Source organism: Tyto alba, unplaced genomic scaffold (assembly GCF_018691265.1).
Source record: "Tyto alba isolate M040663 unplaced genomic scaffold, T.alba_DEE_v4.0 Super-Scaffold_2, whole genome shotgun sequence".
In the NCBI taxonomy this organism is placed as follows: domain Eukaryota; kingdom Metazoa; phylum Chordata; class Aves; order Strigiformes; family Tytonidae; genus Tyto; species Tyto alba.
In genome coordinates this window covers 17,887,826-17,910,965 of record NW_024881282.1, presented here as the reverse complement: position 1 = coordinate 17,910,965, position 23,140 = coordinate 17,887,826, and the positions used below count along the sequence as shown (strand labels likewise).

The 23,140-nt window shown below is 40.5% G+C and overlaps 1 protein-coding gene across 3 annotated transcripts; it reads left to right on the top strand.

Annotated features, from left to right (window-relative positions):
- Positions 1–717: 717 nt before the first annotated feature.
- On the top strand, positions 718–23,140 carry POGLUT3 (protein O-glucosyltransferase 3). Of its 3 annotated transcripts, XM_042793190.1 has the most exons (9): positions 718–981; positions 9,505–9,702; positions 11,140–11,426; positions 11,837–12,053; positions 13,425–13,621; positions 14,587–14,781; positions 15,813–15,917; positions 16,762–16,921; positions 17,011–23,140. In XM_042793190.1, the coding sequence occupies exons 1-8, from the start codon at positions 759–761 to the stop codon at positions 16,885–16,887; spliced, it is 1,548 nt and encodes a 515-aa protein (XP_042649124.1). In that variant the 5' UTR covers positions 718–758; the 3' UTR covers positions 16,888–16,921; positions 17,011–23,140. The 3 variants fall into 3 exon arrangements, with proteins under 3 accessions (XP_042649124.1, XP_042649123.1, XP_042649125.1); XM_042793189.1 differs by having other exon boundaries at positions 16,762–23,140; XM_042793191.1 differs by lacking the exon at positions 14,587–14,781 and having other exon boundaries at positions 16,762–23,140.

Sequence of the window (23,140 nt, the reverse complement as noted above, 5' to 3'; positions counted from 1 at the left end):
TTCACTGTGGGAAACTCTAGAAACAGCAAAGAATTTTAAATTAAGTATTCTATTTTTTTCTTTCACAGCAATCTCTGTCTGTATGTAAGCTGCTATAGGTTGTAAGAATTAATAAGCTTCAGAGAAATATTATTTTTGTCCTCTTTAAATTCCAGACCAGCTGTTCAGCTGCCCGCTGAGTTGCACCCTAAAACACAGGCATCGTGTTGTTTGTGAAGGAGGAAACACACGGATCAATCTGCTTTTCGGTCTGGGGTGCACAGCGCCCGTAGGCAAGGGCAGGAAAACCTCTTGGGACCTGAACACGCTGAGGCTCCGCGCAGCCCGCCAGCGGCTCCGCCGCTCACCCCCCGCTCGCACACCGCCTTTGCTGCGTTTCCCCCCGAAGTCGCACAGCCCCGGGACCCGGCTCGGCGCCCGGAGAAGGGGGCACCCCCGCTCCGCCGCCCCGCGGTCCCAGCCCAGCGGGAGGCCGGGGTCCGGGACACCCCCCCCCCCTCAGCTCCCAGGCGGGACGTCCTGTGCCCGCGTCCTGCGGCCGGTCCCGGGCCGAGGGGGGCGGCGGCGGAGGAGGGGAGGCCGCGCCGCATCCAGCCGCCCGGGGCCGGCCCGGCCCTGCTCCCCGGCGCTGCCCGGCCCCGGCCGCGGCCCCGGCGGGGCGGGGAGCGGGCGGCGGCCGCCGGCGCGGGGCCGCGCAGGCCCGGAGGAGGCCCCGGCCCCCCGCTCCGACCGGGCGCGGCCCGGGGCTCGGCGGGGCGATGGGGAACCGCGGGCTGAGGCCGCTGCCGCCGCTGCTGCTGCTGCTGCTGCTGGGCGCCGCGTTGCCGCCGCTGCGGGCGGTGGAGCCGGCGGAGCCCGTGAGCGCCGAGCGGAGCCTGGCGTGGGGCCCCGGGCTGGACGCGGGGCTCACCCTGCCCGTGCGGTATTTCTACATCCAGGCGGTCAGCGCGGCCGGACACAACTTCTCCCGCTCCCCGCCAGGTACCGTGCGTGTCTGTGCTCGCGGGTGGGCAGGGGCGCGGGACGGACACCCAGCCCCCGGCTGCGATGTCTTCGGAGGAGCTGGTCGGAGCTGCCCAACCCTTCCCCTTCCTCCCTTTCTCCCTTTTCCCCTTCCTCCCTCCCTTCCTTCCCTTCTTCCTTCTTTCCTTTCCTCCTTCCCTCGCCCTTCTCAGCACCCTGCCCGGCCCCGCATCGCCCGGGACACGCAGGTCCGGTGCTGAGCGGAGCACACGGTCAGACTCCTTTCCTCTGGCCCCGCCGGTGCCTCCCTCCACAGAGCAATGCGTGTGTCGCCCATCGCCTCCTCTGAACAGTATGTGATTTACTGCAAGGAACCAGCAAGCTCAAAATAAACCAGTGCTCCTGGAGCTAGTGGATGTAAAGAAATCCCAGTGCCCTGCTCAGAAGTGCTAACGTAATTATCTTTAATGCTACACGCACACCGGTTGCTTAAAATTTCTGTCTCGGTAAGCACGGCCCTCTGGGCCCCATTATCCTACTGCTGCTCCGTTAAGAAGGAGTAATTTTCATCTCTTGTTTACTCAGCACACTCACAAACTGTCCCGTGACACTTCTCCTGAGGGTGGGAATGGATTTTGTTCTCGCGGTCCAGCAGTGTGCTGCCAGTCAGCTGTTTTCTGCTGCAAGTTAATTCCACAAGCTGTGTACTAATAGTTTTAATTTAGAATAAAAATAACTTCTGCAGCACAGAGTTCGTAAGGAAGATAACCCTGAGATAGCTACTCAGTGGGAATCCTGTGTTGCTAATTCACTTCGGGTAGAGTTAGTTATTTTGCCCTGTATTCTTTAGTATTCATATAGATGGTACTGAGAGGATACCTACCAAGTATGCACAGCCTCTTCATGTCCTGTAGTTAGAAGGCGGCTGCTTGTGAAATTAAAGAGTGGACATATATTATAAAGGTTATGTCTTCAGTCTGACAGAACCCCAGATACTTAAGGTCTGGATTTTCTCCAGCTGCTGTTGCAACTTGGTGCTGGATTGCAGCGCAGTTTTGTGTTTGCACTGAAGAATGCAACTGCACACTCACTGCCAGCAAAGCGGAGGCTGATCTCAGCCACGCAGGGAGGAGCCTTGGGTTCAAACAACAGGTTGCTAAAGGTAAAAAGGTGCGAAGCTCTATTGGATTCTCACACTACTTGAAATCCTCCAAGCTAAGCTGGTAGGACATGGGTACCGAGAACCTAGTTTTGACCTCAGTGTGTTGTGTATGTTAGTATTTATATTAATAAACTCAGTGTCTTTGGAACGTTCCCAGGTCCTGATGCCATCTGGCATGGAGTGTCTCCATTCATACCATGACATTCTGGAGCCTCTGAACCACGGCAATGCGTGCGTGCTGCCGACGGGGAAGAGCTGTTGGCTCGGCCTGCACTAACTGCTGAGCCGTGCCAAGAATTATTTAGGACAGTGCCAAGGATCCCTTAACAATTTAGCAGTACAGTTGATCATATTCCAGTGCATGAGCACTGTTTAATGTACTCATATAGATACAGGCTATAAATTTCAGTTCTCATGATTTTAAATGTTCAGATTCTATATGTAAAATGTCAGTAAAAATTGCAATTAATAATATTTATTAAGGCACCGCTTTCCAATACAAACTAAATACATCTCAAAATATCCCTGCTGGGATGGCTCAATAAGTCTGCATTATCACCTCCATTGCACAAACAAGAATACTGTGGTCAGAGCAGGAGAGCTGTGGTTAAGGCTTCCCATTTGTAAGATCTGTCCAAATCTATTAAATGGTGTTTTGCGTGGATTAGAATTCCAGTCAAGTAGGTCAGTACTTACTGGTACCCAGTATGAAACTTATATAGGATAACTAGTAGATTTTAAATCCAGATGAGTCTTCTGACTGTCAAGTCTAATCACCAGAACTAATGTGCACCATTGCACATCACACAGTAGTTTTGACTGATGGGCTGTAACTCGACCTGTCTTTTTGGGAAGACATCAAATGATGCAGAATTCACTCTTTCCCTAGCAAGTGTATTCCAAAGATTAAAAAATCACTGCTGAAAATACAGAATTTACTTTTAATATAAACTGCTTAGATGTTTTCCTTTGGATCCTTGGCTTACCTTGTCCTTCTTTTCTGCTAGGTTTTCCCCTAGGTTTAACAACTGCCCACCATGTCTTTATGACAGAGTTGGCTGTTAACTGATCTCCAGTTGATCTATGTACTCTGCTAACAACTGTTTTCAAGGCCTCCCAGATATTCTCACAGGTTTTACCAAATGCTTTCTAAGAGAAGTGGCACACTTCTTCCAGCACTCATTCCAGTGTTGCTGAACAGAGTGCAGCTCACCTCCGTACCTGCAGCACTGCAGGACCTCCTTTCAGGGCTTTTGTGGACCGTGATGGCCGGGGTTTTGTGATGCTCACACACAAAACTTCCTGCCATGACCTGTATTTCTTGGTTCCTGGATATATGCCCTCACATCCGACTCCGTTAAAGTATATGCTATTCAAAGGAGCCCATTTTGCTAAGTGAACCTGTTTTGTCCAGCTGCTTCTTTATTGACTCTATTAATTTCACAATTTCCATCTGCGAAAGTAACCAGCAATGGTTTCAGTAAAACGTTTGAGGAGAAAACCCTTCTTTTCAGATCTTTTAATTTCTCTTCTGCATACATGTCAGAAATAAGATGACTGGATATTTTGTTCTGCTCTAACAATTTGCATAAATTGGTACCTTGTTACCTTTTGTCTCTTTCCATGCCTACATTTCTTCATTCATCCATTCATGCATGGAATACTTCTTTTGCAAGCTACACAAGATAAAAGAAAAATGCATAAATCAAATTTCATCATCTGGGTTTCTTAAAGTATCCCGTTTTGACTGTGTCTGTATTTTGGTCTCTCTTCAGGACTGGAAAATTATTTTGTACTTAAAATGCTGTCCCAGGCAGGTTTTTAGGGGAACACAGAAGTGCTAGTGGTAGCAATTCAACAAGGACACATTTTTCCTTTATCATTTCTTTGGACTGAGAGAAAAAAACACGAGTGAAAGTACCATGGTAACTTTCCTCCAATTTAAAAAAAAACAGAAATCAGCAAAAAGGTGTTATAATTAAATACTGTGGTAGTACTTAGAGGCCTTGGCCCCATTATGCAATGAATGTTTAAAATCATAAACAAAAATACTGTTGCCTTCAGTGAATATTTATGCTTATATTAAATATTCAGTCTCCCTTGTCTTCCCCCTCCCTTTCAGTGGGGTTAGCATTTTTCCAGAGAGCTTTGTTAGCTGGTCACTCTTCCCTTATCAAATGCTTCCTGCACCTAAACTGCCACCAGCTAAAACTAACATACCCTTTGGGTGAATCTGGAGTTCCTCATGTCTCTAGGGCGGTAAGTACATAACCAGCTGGGAGGAAAGACCTGCTTAGTTATTTCCTGTGTAAGTGAGGACAAGGAGATCAACTTCAGTAGTATTTGACTTGTGATTTCTCAATATTCAGTCATTTTTATGATAACTGAAAACTTTGCTTTCTCTGGTAGGAAATCTCTATACCCAGCTAAAATGCTGTTTTATAAAATGGATGGAAAGAGACAAAGACATAATACTAACAGAAAACTATTTTCTCTGCTATCCTACCTCATGACATGCTCTGGATTCAAAGGCTTCTTCATCCAAATAATACTAGGTGATAGTCACAGGGAGAGGATACTTGGCTTAAGCCAGCTACTTTTAAGCAAGTTGAAAAAGATGGTTGTGACTGGCAGTGACATTGAGAGGCAGAGATGTCCATTCCTTCAGGAGAGTCATTCATGGAATCAGTTGCCAGATTCAAAAGAAGTGGACTCACTCCTGCATTCAGACATCTGGCAGTATTTAACTGAATGAGGAACAGAAATTGTTACTCACCTTCAGAGAAATGTGTCTTTCCTCTTACTTGGACTACAGCTCCACGCTGTCCTCATGCAGAAGACCATTTATGAACCCAGAGGGCAACTGAGCACCACGTAGCCACTCACTCGCTCCTTCCCCCTCAGGGATGGGCAGGAGAAAATAAAATTAAAGGCTCAGGGACTGAGACAAGGACAGGGAGGGATGACTCACCAGTTATGTTCACAGGCAAAAGACAGACTCATTAAGGCAAAAAAAAAAGAACATCAGTTTAATCTGAACACCTCCAACACTTAATCTTCCAGTCAGTAGCATAGTGAGAAATACAACCACATCTTTGAAACACCTTCCCTCCACCCCTCCCTTCTTCTTGGGCTCAACTTCATTCCTGATTTCTCTGCCTCCTCCCCCTCAGCAGCGCAGGGGGGCAGGGGAGGGAGTTGCAGTCAGTTCATCACCCCTTGACTCTGCCATTCCTTCCTCCCCAGGGGGAGGACTCTTCACACTCTTCCCCTGCTCCAGCGTGGGGTCCCTCTCATGGGACACCGTCCTCCACAAACTTCTCCAACACAAGCCCTTCCCACGGGCTGCAGCTCTTCACGAACTGCTCCAGCGTGGGTCCCTCCCACGGGCTGCAGCCCTCCCAGTGACAGACTGCTCCAGCACGGGCTTCCCTCAGAGTCTGGGCCTTCTTTGGGTGCAGACACCTGCTCCGGTGTGGGGTCCTCCACGGGCTGTGCGTGGGCATCTGCTCCACCACGGAGCTCCCTGGGCTGCAGGGGCACAGCCTGCCCTCTCACCACAGGCTGCAGGGGGGGCTCTGCTCTGGTGCACCTCCTGCCCATCCTCCTCCTTCTCTTCCTCCTTTCTTCCACTGAACTCGGTGTTTGCAGAAGTATCTCCCTTACAACTACTCCTCCTCTCCAGTTCCCCTTCTTAAATACGTTATCACGGAGGCGTGATAGTCTTTACTGGTAAGATCAGCCTTCAGGAATCCCAGGCCCCTGAGACCAGAGGGAGAGTGTGGCACAAGGAAGACTTACACTTGGTGGAGGAGGAGGATCAGGTTAGGGAACGCTTACAAATCTGGGCATACCTAAGTCTGTGGTGCCTGATGCCGTGCACCTCTGAGTGCACAGGGAGCTGGCTGGTGTCATTGCGAGGCCACTTTTGATCATATTCCTGAAGATTGGAAGAAGTCACATGAAATTCAGTCTGAACACACAAAAACTGTTTTTTTACTGTGAAGGTGGTCAAACACTGGAGTGGGTTACCCAGAGAGATTGTGGAGTCTCCATTTGTGGAGGTATTCAAAACTCAGCAGGACACGGCCCTGGACAGCCTGCTCTGGCTGACCCGAGCAGGGGGCATTGGACTAGGTGATCTCAAGGTCAGTTCTAAATGTAACAGTTCTGCAATTCTCATTATTCTGTTTCTCCATTATGTTTCTATTAACAAGTGTTGCATGATACAGCGTAATCTTGCACAGAGCAAAGAGCTGAAGGATATCTTTAGAAAGAACCTGACTACGCTCTGAATAGGTCTGGGTATCTGAGTCATGGGCAGTTTTGAAACGCAACAGGATTCAGGCTAATTCAAGGAGAAAACAAATGGGGAACTAAAATTCATTGTTTCCCAGAACTTCCTTTGATGCCTATAATTCTTGTGTTATCAGACAGAAGTTTAACAAACATGTTCTCTGCAATATGTAATCACATTTTGGAAAAAGAATTGCCTTAGGATGCTTTTGATGCAACAAATACCAGAATGTTTAAATGGGGATTAATCAGTCATGGAAAACCTTCACTGACATCTACTGAAATTATGTGTATACAAGTTGTGATTTTTCAAGTCCTTTTGTTGCAAATTCCTACAAGGGGAAGACTGTAATTTCAAAAGTATTCCTCTGTAATTTCTTTATTCTTACTACCTTGCACATCTCTGCTAGTGACAGTAAGGTGCAAGATACTGAACAGACCTTTGGTTTAAAGGTCAGCTTATGGCCTGTGATCATACAGCCATTCTTACATTATTATTTTATTTCTACTATATGCCATCTTGAAAGATGATCAGTAGCTAGATGTCAAAAATATATGAAGGGGGCAAAAGTATACTTTTCTGTCTCTTCTCTAATGATGACTCTGCTTGAAGATATACCAAAACAGGTTGAGGTGCTCCCAAATTGGGATCCAGTCTGAATCAATTCTACTTATATAGATCCAAGCTATAGAGATCCCAAGCTGTGGCAGTCTTAGATCGAAACCGATGTACCATTCCTAGAAATTGTTCTGGAGTTTAAGTCTATTAGCATTGTTTGAGCTATATTTATACTTGCCCAAGGAACTGTCACACTGCATAGCTGTACTGCTAATGTGTCTTCAGCCAACCACCCGAGCAAGCAAGGAGGTGTCCACTCATCGTTCCTCTGCAAAGGAAGTACCATGTATCTGGAGTAATCTTAACTTCCTCTACTTCTCAGAAGTCGCAAGTGCAGGCCTGGAAATCATTCTGGACTGATACTCAATTAAGTGAGGGCTTCTCCTGATAGGTCTGCTAGCAGCTGAAGACAATATTCTGCATTCCTTGGTTGGTGGGAGTGCTGCTTGCCACACCGGCATTCCAAGAAGGAATGAAAGCTTGCTTCACTGTATTTCTTCAATATGTTGTCAAAAGAAGGTATTCTGACTTGCTTCTTGGCATCTTTAGCTGGCATGGACTTTGAATAGTAAGAAAACTGAGGGACGATTGCGGACAATCCACATTTTATGTTCTTACATTGGAACACAAAGCAGAAGAGGTTGTGTGTTCAGCTGTGAGAGATTCCTCTGCTCACAGACACTGCCTGTATGCTTATTGATTGAGGGATTGACTCTGACAACAATATCTGGGAGAATCTGAGTTACTCAGAGTAGCTATTTTCTCTTTGAAGAGGTGTCCTTGTTTCAACTGGGATAGAGCTAATTTGTATTTTTTCTTAGCAGTTAAAATAGCGCTGTGTTTTGGATTCAGCGTGGGATTTGATATGAGAAGAATGTTGATAATGTGCTGACTTTTTAGTTGTTGCTTAGAAATTAAGGACTTTTCTACTTCTCACGACCTGCTAGTGTGCAGGTACACAAGAAGCTGGGAGGGCGTGCAGCCAAAGCAAAGGACCCAAACTGCTAATGGAATATTCCATATCTAATGTCATGCTCAGTATAGAGATGAGGGCTGAGTGGAAAGCTTGCTCTCGCTTCCAGGATTGTGGTTTTGGGATTCTCACTTCTCTGGAATCGCTAGCTGGGATTGGGCTGGGCATCAGTCAGTGGGTGGTGAGCAATCACATTGTGCATTACTTGTTGGTATTTTCTATTATTACTACTATTATTAGAATCACTATTTTAATTATTAAATGTTTTTTATCTCAACCCATGAGTCTCTTTACCCTTACCCCTCCAATTCTCCTTCCCGTTCTCTGGGGTCGGGGAAGGCGACCAAGTGGCTGCCTGGTGTGTGGCTGCCGGCCGGGTTTAAACCACAAGAGGCATGACATGTCAGGAAGTACATGTCTGAAATCATAAGGGTTCTGCCTAATTTAATCTGGATACTCTTGCACAGTAGTCGTCTTGAATCCAATTTCAAGATCCAGTGCTCTAAGGAAGACACGATTGATCATCAAACGACTGTTGTATTTACCACACCAGTGCATTTATTTGTAGATGCAAAGTAAGTTAAAATATTGATTGTATAGAATTAACTGTACCATGTCTATCATTTAGTTCTGTCGGACACACTGGAATGTTAGTAACATTTTGATTTGATCTGGATTTTTTTTTTCAGTTTCCTTTCTTTCTGTATACAACTTTGTGGTAACATTCATTACATTTGTTTGGTTTGCAATGCTTATTGTGAATAGTCTGTCCCCCTCTTTTCTGAAGAATAAAGTTGATGATGACCATTTGTGACAGAAATGAGGGAATATAACAGATTTATGTTTATGCATACTCGTGTTGTCCACAAAATACTCCATGCCCAGTTAAAAAGTCACAGTGCATTAATGATGAAATGCTGGCGATATTTAAGCACCGGTCAGACAGATGTCCAGGAAATATCTCTACTATCATTCTCTTGTCCCTGCTTTTCAGTAGCTGGGCCTTTAAATTTGCAAGACAGTCAGCTGGTGAACAATTTGTATCTGACTCCTGCATGCTGCAACTGCCTTTCCACAAGCTGGCAAGTATTCTTTCCTCCTGTTATTTTAACTTGGTTTCTTATCTTTCTTATTCTAGAGGAGAAGATTGTTCCTCAGAGCACTAACTTGAAAACTTAGTATTAAACCTAATCTTTGCTCCAAAATACTGTTAGCCTTTCCTTCTATCTTGTAGTCATTTCTTAATGTTTTATCTCCATCAACAGGTTTTCCATTTATTAGGTATGTGATGATCAAGAAAATTTGGTAGGATGATCTTCCTTCACTGGAAATTATTTTTACCAACTGAATACAATAAAAAAAAAATCTCTAGTGCAAAGATAAATTAAATTCTGAGGACCCAATCCAGTAGAGTTTGCTTTCACCTTTATTTCATATATGTGATTCTAATAGCTTAAAGTGCTTTTATCTGTTTTATTTTCCTATTTACAGGAAGAACACAGTTTAAAGTGGTAATTAAAGCACTTTCTCCTAAAGAGGTCACCAGAATTTACACTCCTCGCCCTTTGGACAGAAATGATGGCACATTTCTCATGCGGTATCGGATGTATGGGAGTGTCAGAAAAGGGTTAAAAATTGAGATACTTTATGGTGATCAGCATGTAGCTCAATCACCTTATATTTTGAAAGGTAAGGGTATTGTTTTGATTTAACGTAATGTATGATGGTAGCTGCAGAAATGCTATGGCTAATTTACTGCTAGGGGAAGAGGTGAGAAATTAGAGGTTTGTTTGCCCTTGTTCATGTAGTCTCCTCACCAATGTTCTCCTAAGACAGAGAAGTAAGCAGTGACAATCTCTATACATTGCCAAGTTCCAGGACCTAGATGCATACCCATGTAGATTATGGCCTCTGTCGTTAAGGTGATGTGTCTGGACACCTCCTCTTCCCTCTTGCATAAGGAAATTAATCTCTTCTGATTTGGTAGGGAGTAATAGAGCAATGTTTGTATTTTTACTGTTTTCAAGCAGGTGTTCACTTAAACATTGTGTTATTTTTATCTAACGTAGAAAATACTACCTGCAAAAGCAAGGAGTCTGCTGTTCCCAACACTTGGTAATTCAGATGTCTGTGATTTCTAAAAAGTGTGATTCTTCATAACAACAAAGACAGTAGATCTTTAACCAGACAATATTTAACTTTCTCTTTCCATTAGCCCAGTTTAATTCAGTGCAGGTCTATACTAGGGAAGAACTATTTAAAAGCAGGGAAAACAAGGTGAATTATTCTCTCATTCCAGATCTGCTGCTTTAACTTCTTTCCCGTGCTCTCAAATGGACAGCTCTTTAGCAAAGAAAAAGATAATATAAAGTTACTTCTTTGGAGAGTCTTGTTTCAACTTGCCACTAATTCTTCTAACTAGAATTTGGTCTTTTTTCTTTTTCTTTTTTTTTTTTTTTTTAATAAAATTTTCTAAATACATACTTAAATATCTTCAAACTGAAATTAAACTGTCCTGAGTCCTCAAGGTAGTAATATGACTTCTTTTTGCTGGTGCATATTTGCCAGCAGCCATGAAACTATGACACAGGACAGAACCTGTTTTGATTACAAGTCCATGAAGTAAGGGCTTTTTTTTCACAAGGTTCTTGCTTATACTTAAGCTCTCTGCTTCTAAAGGACAGAAGGAATGGTTGTTTATATGTAAAAGAAAACACCTTGTGCCAGAGGTAAAGATTACTGTATCAAAGTTCTGAATTAGGCTGAAATTTAAACTGTAATACCTGAGCTTTGGTAGTTATGGACAGTTAGAGCAGTTCTGAATACCCTGTGTGGTTGGCAGGTAGCACAATAATGGAGCTTCATTTTGCAGATGAATTTTGCCCTGATAACAAAAAACCTGATATTTTGATTTCTGAAAAGGGAAGAATGTTGCTGTTTTCTCGGTTACTCTGTTAAACTCCAGAAATGTTGTAGGGAGGACGATTTCCCAGGGGAACTTAAGAAAACTTGGAACAAAAAATGCCAAGCCACTGTAATGTCTATATTTTATATGCCCATGTATTTGAACAATTACAATTGATGTAGACTCACAAATATAGACTCTCAGTGCTTTGTTTTCTGCAGGACCAGTTTATCATGAATATTGTGACTGTCCTGAAGAAGACCCTGAGATCTGGCAGAACGTTATGTCTTGTCCATCCCAAGAACCTCAGATTACACAGGACTTCATTTCTTTTCCCACCATTGACCTTCAGCGAATGCTTAAGGAAATCCCAACAAAGTTCAGTCAAACAAGAGGTGCTATTGTTCATTACACTATTATCAATAATCACATCTACCGTCGCTCATTAGGGAAGTATACAGACTTCAAAATGTTCTCTGATGAAATGTTCCTGTCACTTGCAAGAAAGGTAACAGCTCTGATCATTTAAGACTATTAAGTCATGTTCTAATATGGCAATATTGCATTAGTTGTTTTATCTTCAGATTTATAACTCCTGAAGTAAGATTTGACTTCTGTTTTTTCATCAAGATGACAGTGTATCTTAGGGATAATGTGTGGGGACTGAGCTTGACAGTAATGAAATTGCTAGGAAAGCTGCAGGGGCTAATGCTCTGCAAGACTTTTCCTGGCCTCTGTGTTTCTTTCATACTTGCTTGTGGGGCAGAAACTTGAAATTCATACCTTAAGCTCAGCTAAATCTGTTAACTATCTAGTAGGTTTACTGGTTCTGCATGACATCAGAGAACTGAGGAATATATCCAAGTGACAAACAGCTTCTCTCTTGGTGTTATGATCCTTTCTTGGGTAAACATTTAGGTTCGTCTTCCTGATGTGGAGTTTTATCTTAATGTTGGAGATTGGCCAGTTGAGTATCGGAAAGCTAATGATACACCTGGTCCTATACCTGTCATTTCATGGTGTGGCTCTGTGGATTCAAGAGATATAGTCCTTCCAACGTACGATGTAACCCACTCGACTCTTGAAACCCTACGTGGAGTCACAAATGACCTCCTTTCTATTCAAGGAAATACAGGTAAATTAGAGATTGTGGATTTTAAAAAAGAATTTGTAAATTCATCCAAGAAGCAAGTTGCATTCAAATAACGTGTTAAACTCTTCAGTTCACAAGTGCCTTAGGAGGTCTCTTAGTACAGGCAGGATGGTAAACAGATGGTAAACACTTTCAACATTGCTACTAAGCAGGTATTTAATATGGATTTAGAGCCAAAATTTACAAAGTCCAGTTTACAATAATGGTGAATTTTAACATAAAGGTATCCAGAAGATAGCTACTGTGACCTGTCCGAAGAAATGTAAATATCATTAAAAGGCCTTTCTCCTTAGTGGAAGACTTGAATGTATTCCTTCTAATCAAATAGTAATCCTTTTCCTGACAGTGATGTGGCCCATTGTTCTGTTTACATAAAAATGAATTTGAATCATGAAAGAAGTAATTAGTAATATGCTACAGCCTCTTTCAAATAAGAAAATACTGTCTGTATAAAAAAATACCTCAGAGTGGGATCTTCTGAACTGTTTTTCTAGCTTTGAAGGAAGATTCAGTTTTACTGGAGGTGTCTTCCTCCCCCCCCCTGGAAATTAATGAATACTTAGGGATCAGACAAATGGCATGAATGATGCTAAGGAGTAAAACTTGAGTGAGGGGCTATTTATTTTTATTTGATTAGTTCACATTTTCTCTTTTGTTACTTTTTAAAATAAATATTTAATTAAATTATCAGTTTGAAGCACTGATTTAGTACAGCTGCTTTTCCAATTAGGAGATGGTAAGAACGTACTCCACTTCAGTAGGATCTTTAAGAAAATTTCCGGCAGAAGAATGAGGAAGGACATATTTGTTGTTTTTAAAAGCAGGCAGTATGCAGAGATTAAGTCTTTCAGGCTCTTGCTAAGCATCTTGAGGACACAGTATAGCCATTTTTTTTCCTTTTTAATTCATCATTAAGTGATTCCTCAAAGACCTAACTAAATTGCTGGGTAACAGAAGTGGATTTTACTAAAGAAATCTTGGTTATTGTGGCCGGCTTTATGGATGGAGAATTACTGTAATTATTAGTATTTTACTTACATGATTTGATTATAATCCCTTATGTAGCTTTCAAGATATTTCAAGCTACTTAAATAGAAAATTGTTGAGTGGAAAAGCAATTCTCTGATTTTCCTTTTATAAGTGGCTCAGTTTCTCATCCCCAAATTCAAACCAGAACTGGGAGTTTAAATCCTGTGATTAATAAGTGATTATGGATCCACTACAAGAAATCATGCCTGTTTTACCATGTCTCTGAGTACAATGCCACTGTCGTAGCAAGTTCATTATTCGTACTAAACATATCATGAACATTTCATTACTATTTGCTTTTACCTTATCACTCAATGCTCATAGGCCCATTGTGGAAAAACAAAACCGAGCGAGCTTTATTTAGAGGTCGAGACAGCCGAGAAGAACGTCTCCATCTTGTCAAGTTATCCAAGGAAAATCCAGACCTGCTAGATGCTGGAATAACAGGATATTTCTTCTTCAGAGAAAAAGAAAAAGAGCTGGGAAAGGTTCAGCTGATGGGCTTCTTTGACTTCTTTAAGGTATCAAACAAATTACAGTCCTGGATTAATTCTGCTGTCAGGTTCTTACCAACTGAAAAGACAAGGCTTACTTTTGCTAATTCCATTCAGTAAACAAAACAATTATGCTACACTGGTCCATGCAGGTTAGATAGACCACCTGTAATCAAAGTCATAGTGTGACACACTTCTAAGAAACCCACTATACTTTTTTCATGGAGTCTCTTAGAGGGAGTTCTTGGAGGGTTTGGGTGTTTTTTTAATAGATTAATAAATTTGATTTCTCAGCATCAGGGTTTCCTTTCTTTGGGGTAAACTTGTGTCCATTGCAAATATGTTATGGATGTCAGAGAGAGTCCTTGCAGTAACAATTTAGAAAATTAGATGGGTGGTTTTGTTGCACTTTAACACACAAATTTCACTGCAATAGAAGTATAAAAAGTAAAGGGGACAGAGTCCTGTAAAAAGCAATTATATGACAACTGAAGTTCTGTTCCAGAGATTAAAATATCAGAAATGCTGTAACAGCCAAAAGCATTTGCCAGAGCAGTACATTCATATTACTTTTAGTATAATGCTTCAGATTATTTTATATAATAATATATGTTTTAGATTATTCTACATAATAATATCATTTTGAGTCAGAATAAATTTACTATTTTTTAATTTAAGTATCGTTTAGTTTTATTTCCTTCCCAGCTCTACCCCTTGCTCTCTCCCAGGACACTTTAATAGAATAACCATCAGGTTCTTCATGTGACACAAAGGTTCCTGACTGTCAGTCTTGGACTGAAAACAAATCCTTTTTCCATTATGTTATCCAGACTGCCATGAAACTACACCTGCTTAACACTAAAACAGCTTGGAAAATAAGAATTGATAAACACAATTACGTCCTGCATGTGAAAATAATCTTCTATACAGTCAGCGTTCCTATTCTGATTCAAAATGTTTCACCTTTTTTTTCTGCTATCTTCATATTGTAGTACAAATACCAAGTGAATGTAGATGGGACTGTAGCAGCTTACAGGTTTCCATACCTCTTGCTGGGTGACAGCCTAGTATTGAAGCAAGATTCCCAGTACTATGAACACTTTTATATTGGATTAAAACCTTGGAAACATTATGTTCCAGTTAAGAGAAACTTAGAGGACTTGCTAGAGAAAATAAAATGGGCTAAGGTAAGTTCCATTACTAATTCAAGTTCAAAGTGATAAACAAACATGTAAACCATTTATCTTAATACTCTCTTCTTTTTGTATTTCTACATACATATTTTGCATGAACTCTATTGAGATCCTGGGATAAAGGAAGTACATTTTGTTGTTAGTATAAGATGGGAAGGCCTTCATTCAAGTAACCATCTCTATTCAAGGAAATACTTAAGAATTCATTTTAGGTATGTGCAGTTGTGTTTCATGAGTCAGAGCCTGAGTATACTGACTACTCCAGGTAATTTTCAAAGAAACACCCAGAATCCTAGATACTATTACATTGATTCGATGGGGGTATTTTAGGTTCTGACTAGAACAGAAGTCACTGCATATTCTGCTTGAATGTACAAAAAATCACTGCTCTGTAACATGCTCAGAATAAGAGGATGGAATTCTGTAACCAAGCAAACCGACATAATTACGTGATTGAAAACACCATTTATGCTTTAAGTTTAGCTATTAGGTTAAAAAACATAGGAAAAGTTTCTGTTCTGAGATCACTGTAGTTCTTCATAAAGAATCAGATGAGAATACTAAAAGCTTTGAAATACAGACCTAAAAAACTTGACCGTGAGTACACGAAATCAAGCAGAGTTATTTTTAAAAGGAAGACATTGAATTGCATTGCATAGCAGAGGACAACAGTTGTGGCTTTGTCTTCTGTAAAACTAAGTACGTCTGGGAGATGTCAGACCTGACTTTGAAGAGGCTTGTGGCTTGGACAAAACAGTAAAGCAATAATCAACTGAGTTTTCAAAATTGCACAATTATCCATGAAAGTTATTATTGATAGCCCTAAGGTACCAGTTGTGACCATAGAAGCAATCCAGTAGTTTTAAAAAATCTGCAATTTAAAGTTGCCTTTGCAGTCTACCAGTAATTGCACACAAAGTTGCAAGTTTGAAAAGCCCCTTTAATATAAAACTTCTAATGCCAGTCAGGCTTTGAGTAACTCACTGACTGCTCTATTATTCATTTGTTTCATCTCAATTTTCCAGGAAAATGATGAAGAAGCAAGAAAAATTGCTAAAGAAGGACAATTAATGGCAAGAGAATTACTTCAGCCTCACAGGCTTTATTGCTACTATTATAAAGTGCTCCAGGTTAGTACAATAGATCACTTTATTACTTTCCCCCAACTGTACTGCTACCAATGCTACACATTTCATACTCAGTCCTTGCTTTTATCAGTAGCAGACACAGTTTATGTTAGTCATAGGTGTGAAGAGCTTTGCTAAAACTTGCTTCCAACCTGACATAGCAGTTGTTTTACAGAATCAGAGATTTTATGTTTTTTTGCCCCACCCCCACAGTCAGACCTGTTTTCAGTGTCCTTTGGCACATGGTTTCTAACAGACATAGGAGACAATCTCTTCACAACTTTCTTCCTTCTTCTCTTCATACTTATCCCCTCATGGGCTACTCTGCTGTATTACAAAACAATGAATACATGGAAAACAAATTCTAGAAGTATGGCTAATAGAGTGGCAAGGGGTGAAGCAAGCCAAACAGCAATTACTTCCCTAGGAGATGCAAAGCTCTAGTGAAAGAAGTTTCTGTTCTCTGAAAGTACTAATTTCTTTTTCCTGTTTTGCTGTGCAGAGTTGGAGCTCAACTTCAGCAGCCACAGGTTGACACAACATTTGGGACTGTTCAGTGTACAAAAATTACAGCATTGTCTGCATAAAGTGGTTAGAGGCACAAATAATGACAATATTCAAATTACCATTAATAATAGGACAGGGGAAAACATTAAAGGAGGTTTTCAGAGGCAGTGTAGCATATTAGTAGGTATGTTATAAAGACACCTTGTAAACAGATTGTAAACAATGACATAAGGAGCCTGGAAAAAGGCAAGCTTGTGAATGGAAGGGAGGAGGAAAATTCTGTTTCATGAATTATACGTTCATGCTTATAGCATTCTTAAATGTTGTTTACATATTTCAGAAATATGCCAAACGGCAAGCCAGCAAACCTGAAATACGGGATGGAATGGAACTTGTACCTCAGCCTGACGACAGAGACTCAGTATGCAGTTGCCACAGGAAAAAGCCTTTAAGGGAAGATCTATAACTGTACCGGATGGAGAAAATCACCCACTTACAATGCAAGAGTTTAAATAGGAATTAAGCTGTGAAATCTAAGACATTTATGCACTAGCAAACATTCTTAGTTATGTATTTTTCTTGTATTTAGGTATCCTTTTTCACACCGACTCTGATCTACCAAATTGGTTCCCACAATTTTCTCCATGACCACCACCAGACAGATATGGAGCCTGTAATGGGAAGCGTCTGGGGGATTTGTTTGATGTGCTGCATCATCAGGAAGGAGAGCACAGTGCTGCTCGTGTTTCAGCTGGGACCTAGTTATGAGTTTTATGAGGAACCAGTCATCCACAAAAGATCTTCCATGAGTCAGTGCAAGTTATTCTAAAGGAGCATTTGCAACATACTAAAACAGTGTTATGATTTCTTCATAAAGTTTACCTCAGTGTTAGATTGCTTCTTGTATACAAAACAATTTTCTAACTAGACAAAGAAAATGAATATTTGAGATTTACAGATATCAAATCTGGTGTTGCTTTGAGATTATTTTGTGGTCTATGACAGAATAGAAAACATGATACAATACTTATCAATTTCAGAAGAAAATGGAGAGGTGGGGCAGAGATCAGAATACTATTTTTACAAGCATCATGGCTGTGAATCATCAAAATTAAATGGTGCTTTAAAGCGGACTGTGTAGCTATCACAATCACAGTGCTTTGAGTACCAAGACCCTACTCTGAAGACCTGCTCCCTGCCAGTGACCATGTTTGTGAATATAGGGACAGATCCACAAAAGGACTTAGGAACTTCAGGTGAGACCAGGTGAAATACTGGTGTCTTAGTTCAACAATACAGTCTACTGTGTTCTAAGCTACTTGAATATTCACATGTGAAATCTGTTAGTGGAGTTTTAGACCACCTAGGTTTATCTTCTGTGTAGAGCTAAGGATGCCACCATCTTTTTCACTTGGATTCATGAATTACCTTTTCCTGTGCCTAAGTCCCCAGAGGGATCATTTTCTGAATTTAGATCATACCTAACCTTAGACTGAGATCAGACAGCAGATCAGACTTCATTGTTTTGGTTCAAATGTATGACAGAAAAACCTATGCTGCACTTTCTATGTAATAGTGTAGGGGTTAGAGACCATACTAAGCAATTGGGAAGCCAGTTGTCCCTCTTGGTTTGATTCAAAGTCATTTTCCAAAGAATGCCTTAGCTCCAGACTGGAGAAGAGGTCTTCAGGTCTTCCACTGAAGTTGTGCAGCCATGAAGCTAACAATACAAAATACACAGGGCCAGAAGGAGCTGGTCATACCACTGCAATAAAGTGTGCCTTTGGGTGGGGTAGAGGAAAAATCCTAGCCCTGGATGTAGCTCCCATACCTCTTGATTTTTACCCAAGTTTGTCTACTTCAAAATGCATAAACAGTCCTGGAAGGAGGCACCAATGCCAATATCAAGACCAATGCCCACAAGCACCCATTTCTGTCCTCTGCATTTTTGTCTTGGCTAATGTAGCCTGCCTGAGCAGCTTCCTACTCAGCTGCACTCAGATAATGTCTTTTGTGGATACCAAACTCTCTTCACACAAAAAGGAATGGAAACATCTTAAGATTGTGGACTTGTCTAATTGCTTAGGTGCTTAAAGTTTAGTGCTCTACACCTCATGCAGGCTTAATTTGTGGCTCTACACTGCAAGTTACTCTCATCAGCTTTTTCAGCATGCTAAATATGGAAAGAACTTCAGGTTTCTGAAGAGGTTAATGCCACTGTCCATCAGTCATTTATTATGTTATGCTAGTTAAAAAAAAAGCTGGAACATATTGTTCTACCCATCATCGTCTTTGTTCTGGTTCTAACACTTATATATACAGTGGTTGCATTTTTATTTAGCATGACAATCAGCCCTAGAACTTCAGACTATAAATACATGTTCAGCTCATCTGACGAAGTTTTCTACATCAAAATTCAGGTACAGGGTTCCGTTGCTGAAGCTGACACTTAAAACTGAGTATGTGCTCATCTTTCCTTCTCTGTGTACAGTCATTTTTACTGTATGATATGATGTTATTTTGTGATATTATCTATTACACCATGTACATTTTAGATTCACCAGTATTTATGGAAATGATGTGCTCAGCAAAGGCAACTAAGCATACCAGATGGTTGAAGCAACAGTTTTCCACCTCTCACATATATTTCAAACCCAAAGTCCAAAAACTATCTGTTTACATTTTTAAAAATGGGAGGGAACAGGGAGAATCGTGACACATACTTTAGAGTTATTTGGAAATATCTGCGTAGGAAAACTTGCCTGGCTTGAAACAGAAGTCTTTCAAATGGGAAGAAGAATCAGATAAAATTTAAATGGTCATGAATAAATGCAAATACTTCATCCCTCCTTTCTTCCCTCATAAACAGGGGAAAAAAAAATTCTAAATTCTTCTCTGCCAGAAAAACCCTCCTTGCTTTTGTAATAAGCATCCCTTCAAAGCAAAGACTAGTTTGTCACAGAATGCCTTAAGGATGCTTTTATAGCTTAGAGGCAAGAAATATCCTGAAAAATAAGAATACATTCATCTTCCTGCCAAAATTAAAAAACAGTAGAGACATGGTAGAACTTTCATTAAAAGTGCTTAGACATTTGAGAAAAATCTGGTTCAATTTATAACTACAGATCTTCCAAAGATAAAAGAAGGTAAGGCAAAGCCACTCTTCTTTCCATTGGTGGTACTATATGCAATTTAAATTGTAAAGAAGAGTAATCATAACCATTGCCCTTCCAGGCCAGAAAAGATGTCAGTTCTACTTTAGTTTGATGACAGGATGATACTTATTGGCCTGGTGTGTTACAGAAATTGCTAAATATTCAGTAAAACCTGTTTGTACAAGTAAAGTATAATACATACATTACACACTATTTTTAAGTGACATACACACATGAGCGTTTCTATTTTTCTATAGTAGTTCTTGAACAGCAACTGAGTAAATCTCTTGTACATCTAGCAGTTGGTGAGAATTTTAAAAAAACAGTTACCACAGTACTGAATTTTGCTACAGAAATTTCAGCTTTTAATGCACAACATAGGATTAATATAGAGAGCAGTATCTGTCCTGTTTTCATCAATGGTAGTCATTTTTAACACACTGCAGAACTTATCACTGATGACAGAGACAGGTTTATTTGTTTGAAACAGTATGTCCTAAAGTCCATGGCCAGTATTTTCAAACATAGGAATCTACATAGAAGCGGTCTGACTTCCAAAAACAATGCAAAGCCTTTACTTAAGGTTCCTGATTTTCAGATCCCTTTAATCTTAATAGTTTCATACAGCTAACACTCCAGAAAATTAGTCCTTTTATGTTATGTCAAATATATGTCCTAATATATTTAGGCACCCATATTTGGAAATACTCACCCAACCTCAATTTCATCTTGAAATGAGAACTAGTAAATCATGATCCGTTGAACATAAAGGAGATAGAAATTCAGTACATTTTTAGACTATTTTTTGAGATTTACCTCAAGATAACTAATATTCTAGTTTCATGACAGTATTGTGCCAGGTCTGCCTTGTAGATTCATAATGAAAAAAACCCTATAATCAAAGCTTGACTGATGGAATGTTAGATTCAAGCTTCCATCCTGGGAAGCATACGCCCGACATTTATTACATTAGAAAGTAAATTATTTAGTTAGGGAGGAGACCTGACAGGGAAAACATACATCACCTGTTTGAGCACGTTTGAGAAGCTTGCAAAGAAATGATAATAAGGAAAAGAAGCATTACATAAACCTAGGATATTATCAGCTCCTTTACTGCTTCAGTTTTTCAAAAGTGTTCTCTGGAAGGGCAGTGAAGAAGTGCAAGATTTTATATAAATATATTATTGTTTAAGTTCACAGGATTTCACCACTAGAATCTTCTGTGAATACTTTCATACCATTGTAATGAGGCTATGTGAGTACTAATGCTTGTCTTTCGTTTTGAGTTGTTAATAATGTAAGAAAATTTATATTGTAGAGAGTCATGGCACTAATTCTGTGTTTTGCTGTAAGAATAAGGGAAAAAGGCTTATTTTTCATGTGTGCCTGAAGACATTTGAGACACCTATAGCACACACCTCAATCGAGTCCCATCCTGGTAGTGGTAAGCAAGAGGTGTATTAGCAAGAGTGTGGCCAGTAGGTCAAGGGAGATGTTTTTTCCCTTCTGTTTGGCAGTTATGAGACTGCAAATGGAGTACTGTATTCAATTTTTGACTGGCCTATACAAGAAATACATTCACATGGTGGAACTGATGCAGTCGAGGACCACCAAGGTGATAGAGGGTTTGGGGCACATGAAGTACGAGGAGAAGCTGAGTGAGCAGGGTTAGGTCAGCCTTAAAAAGAAGGCAAAGGAAAAATTACCTTGCTGAACTCTAAAAGGAAGGTATAGAAAAGCTGAAGCCAGTCTTCTCAGAGGTACACACCAGAAGGCCTACCAACAACAGACACAAGGTGCAACACGGGAAATTTCAATTAGATCAGGGAAAAAAAAAAAATCTTCACACTGATATCCCCAAGGAGATGAAGCTTGGTCTGCATGACCGCCAGATGTTCATCATTCTGTGAACTACATTTTGGTCATACTACAAGCATTTATCTAATCACATAGCAGGAAGATAAAAACATCCAGATCTTGGGTGACTCCAAGAGGCAATGTAGCCTTTCTGTGCTGACACTTTTGACACTATTCATGTTTATGTCTCCCTTGATAATATTGACTAAGTTTTGCAGATATTTTATTGTTGGCTTACAAGGCTATACAGTTATATATTATCACCATATACCATAGTCATGCAGTACACAGAGGATTTGACAAATAGGACACATTGATTTGGCATTATATGCTTGGACTGATTGAAAGTGCAAGACTTACACTTTCCAGAAGCTGAATATACACTTTATATGTATGAGACAATTACAAAAGATTTTTAGTATAGTTATGAACCAAAGTAATTAATTTTAAGCAGTCAGTGGGAATATCAATGTACTTTTAAAGTTATACATACACTTAAATGCCAGCATACTCTGTGGGCCACTGGTGAGTGACTGTGACATATTCCCATCCCACTCCCAACACTAAAAAAATCAGTCAGAATCCATCTGTACCACAGATTTGCAATCCAGCATAGAAAAACTCAAGACAGTTCAGCAGGATACCAGAAGGGCCTACCTGAAACAGGACAGAGCTTCACATGGTTATCCTCCTGCTGAAAACCCGTGGAATATATTATTCTGGGTTGAACCTGTCCAAAAGCCGACCAATTCAAGCTATACTTGTGAGACCATAATTTCCACTATAGCTTCTGTGACTCAGAGAGGTTGTTTAGCATTAGCAGATGTTGTTGCTTACCTTTGGGTCAATAGTTACCACACTTCCAGCTACTCTTTTTCTCCCAAAATGTCCAGCCAAGCTGCTAAACCGCTCCAGCTGTAGACATATGCCACCTTATGACTGATAGCCAGGATAAACCAAAATGGTTGCTACTAAGTTGGTAACCTGCAGGTCCAACACCTGATTTCATCTTGCACGTTACCTTCACCAAATTTTGCACTGTTGCAACAGAAAGAGATTTGAGTATTTTATTAATTTTAACATGGAAATCTGCTGACAGAGTGAAAATGGTTTAGAGCAGAAATTGCATTTGCTTCCAAGTGATTATATTTTTGCTCCTACACTCAAAACCATCAGCTTTTACCTCAGGAAGAAGGTAATTTTGCCAGTACAGGTCATTTGATGAATTAAAAAAAAAAAAAAAATCCCTAACCAAACAACACTCTGCTGGTAAAAATTGTTACTCTTTTAAAGAAAGATGGCTGTTACAGATACTTTAGTATATTCTTTCTAGTAAAGGTAAAGCATGAAGTGAACTTTATAAGCAAAATCAGTTTAAAGGGATACCTCAGAAGTTGTCTGTACTGCATTACTGTACACTAATAGTGAAATACAAGATTAGATAATTCACAACAGTGAAATTAAGAGTCAGGGTTATACAATCAGATTTTATCTGCTAAAATATAAGATACAGAAGAAACAAGAAAACATCCTACCTCCAACATAATTACTCAAGCAAAATCCTATACAGAGATTCAACTCATTCTGGCAGATGTCCTTAAGATAGTTTACTTATGCTGTTTTGTGAGTTATTTAAAAAATGTCAGGAATGTATGTTGCTGATAGAAGCTGCATCTCTACCAATAAATTCTGTTTCCTTCTGCCGTA

Bases quoted from the DNA above. Each gene is read 5' to 3' on its own strand.
- POGLUT3 (XM_042793190.1), top strand. From the start codon at position 759: ATGGGGAACCGCGGGCTGAGGCCGCTGCCGCCGCTGCTGCTGCTGCTG. The intron at 11,427-11,836 runs GTAACAGCTCTG...GTAAACATTTAG, and splicing joins TCCTGTCACTTGCAAGAAAG to GTTCGTCTTCCTGATGTGGA. The intron at 13,622-14,586 runs GTATCAAACAAA...TTCATATTGTAG, and splicing joins GCTTCTTTGACTTCTTTAAG to TACAAATACCAAGTGAATGT.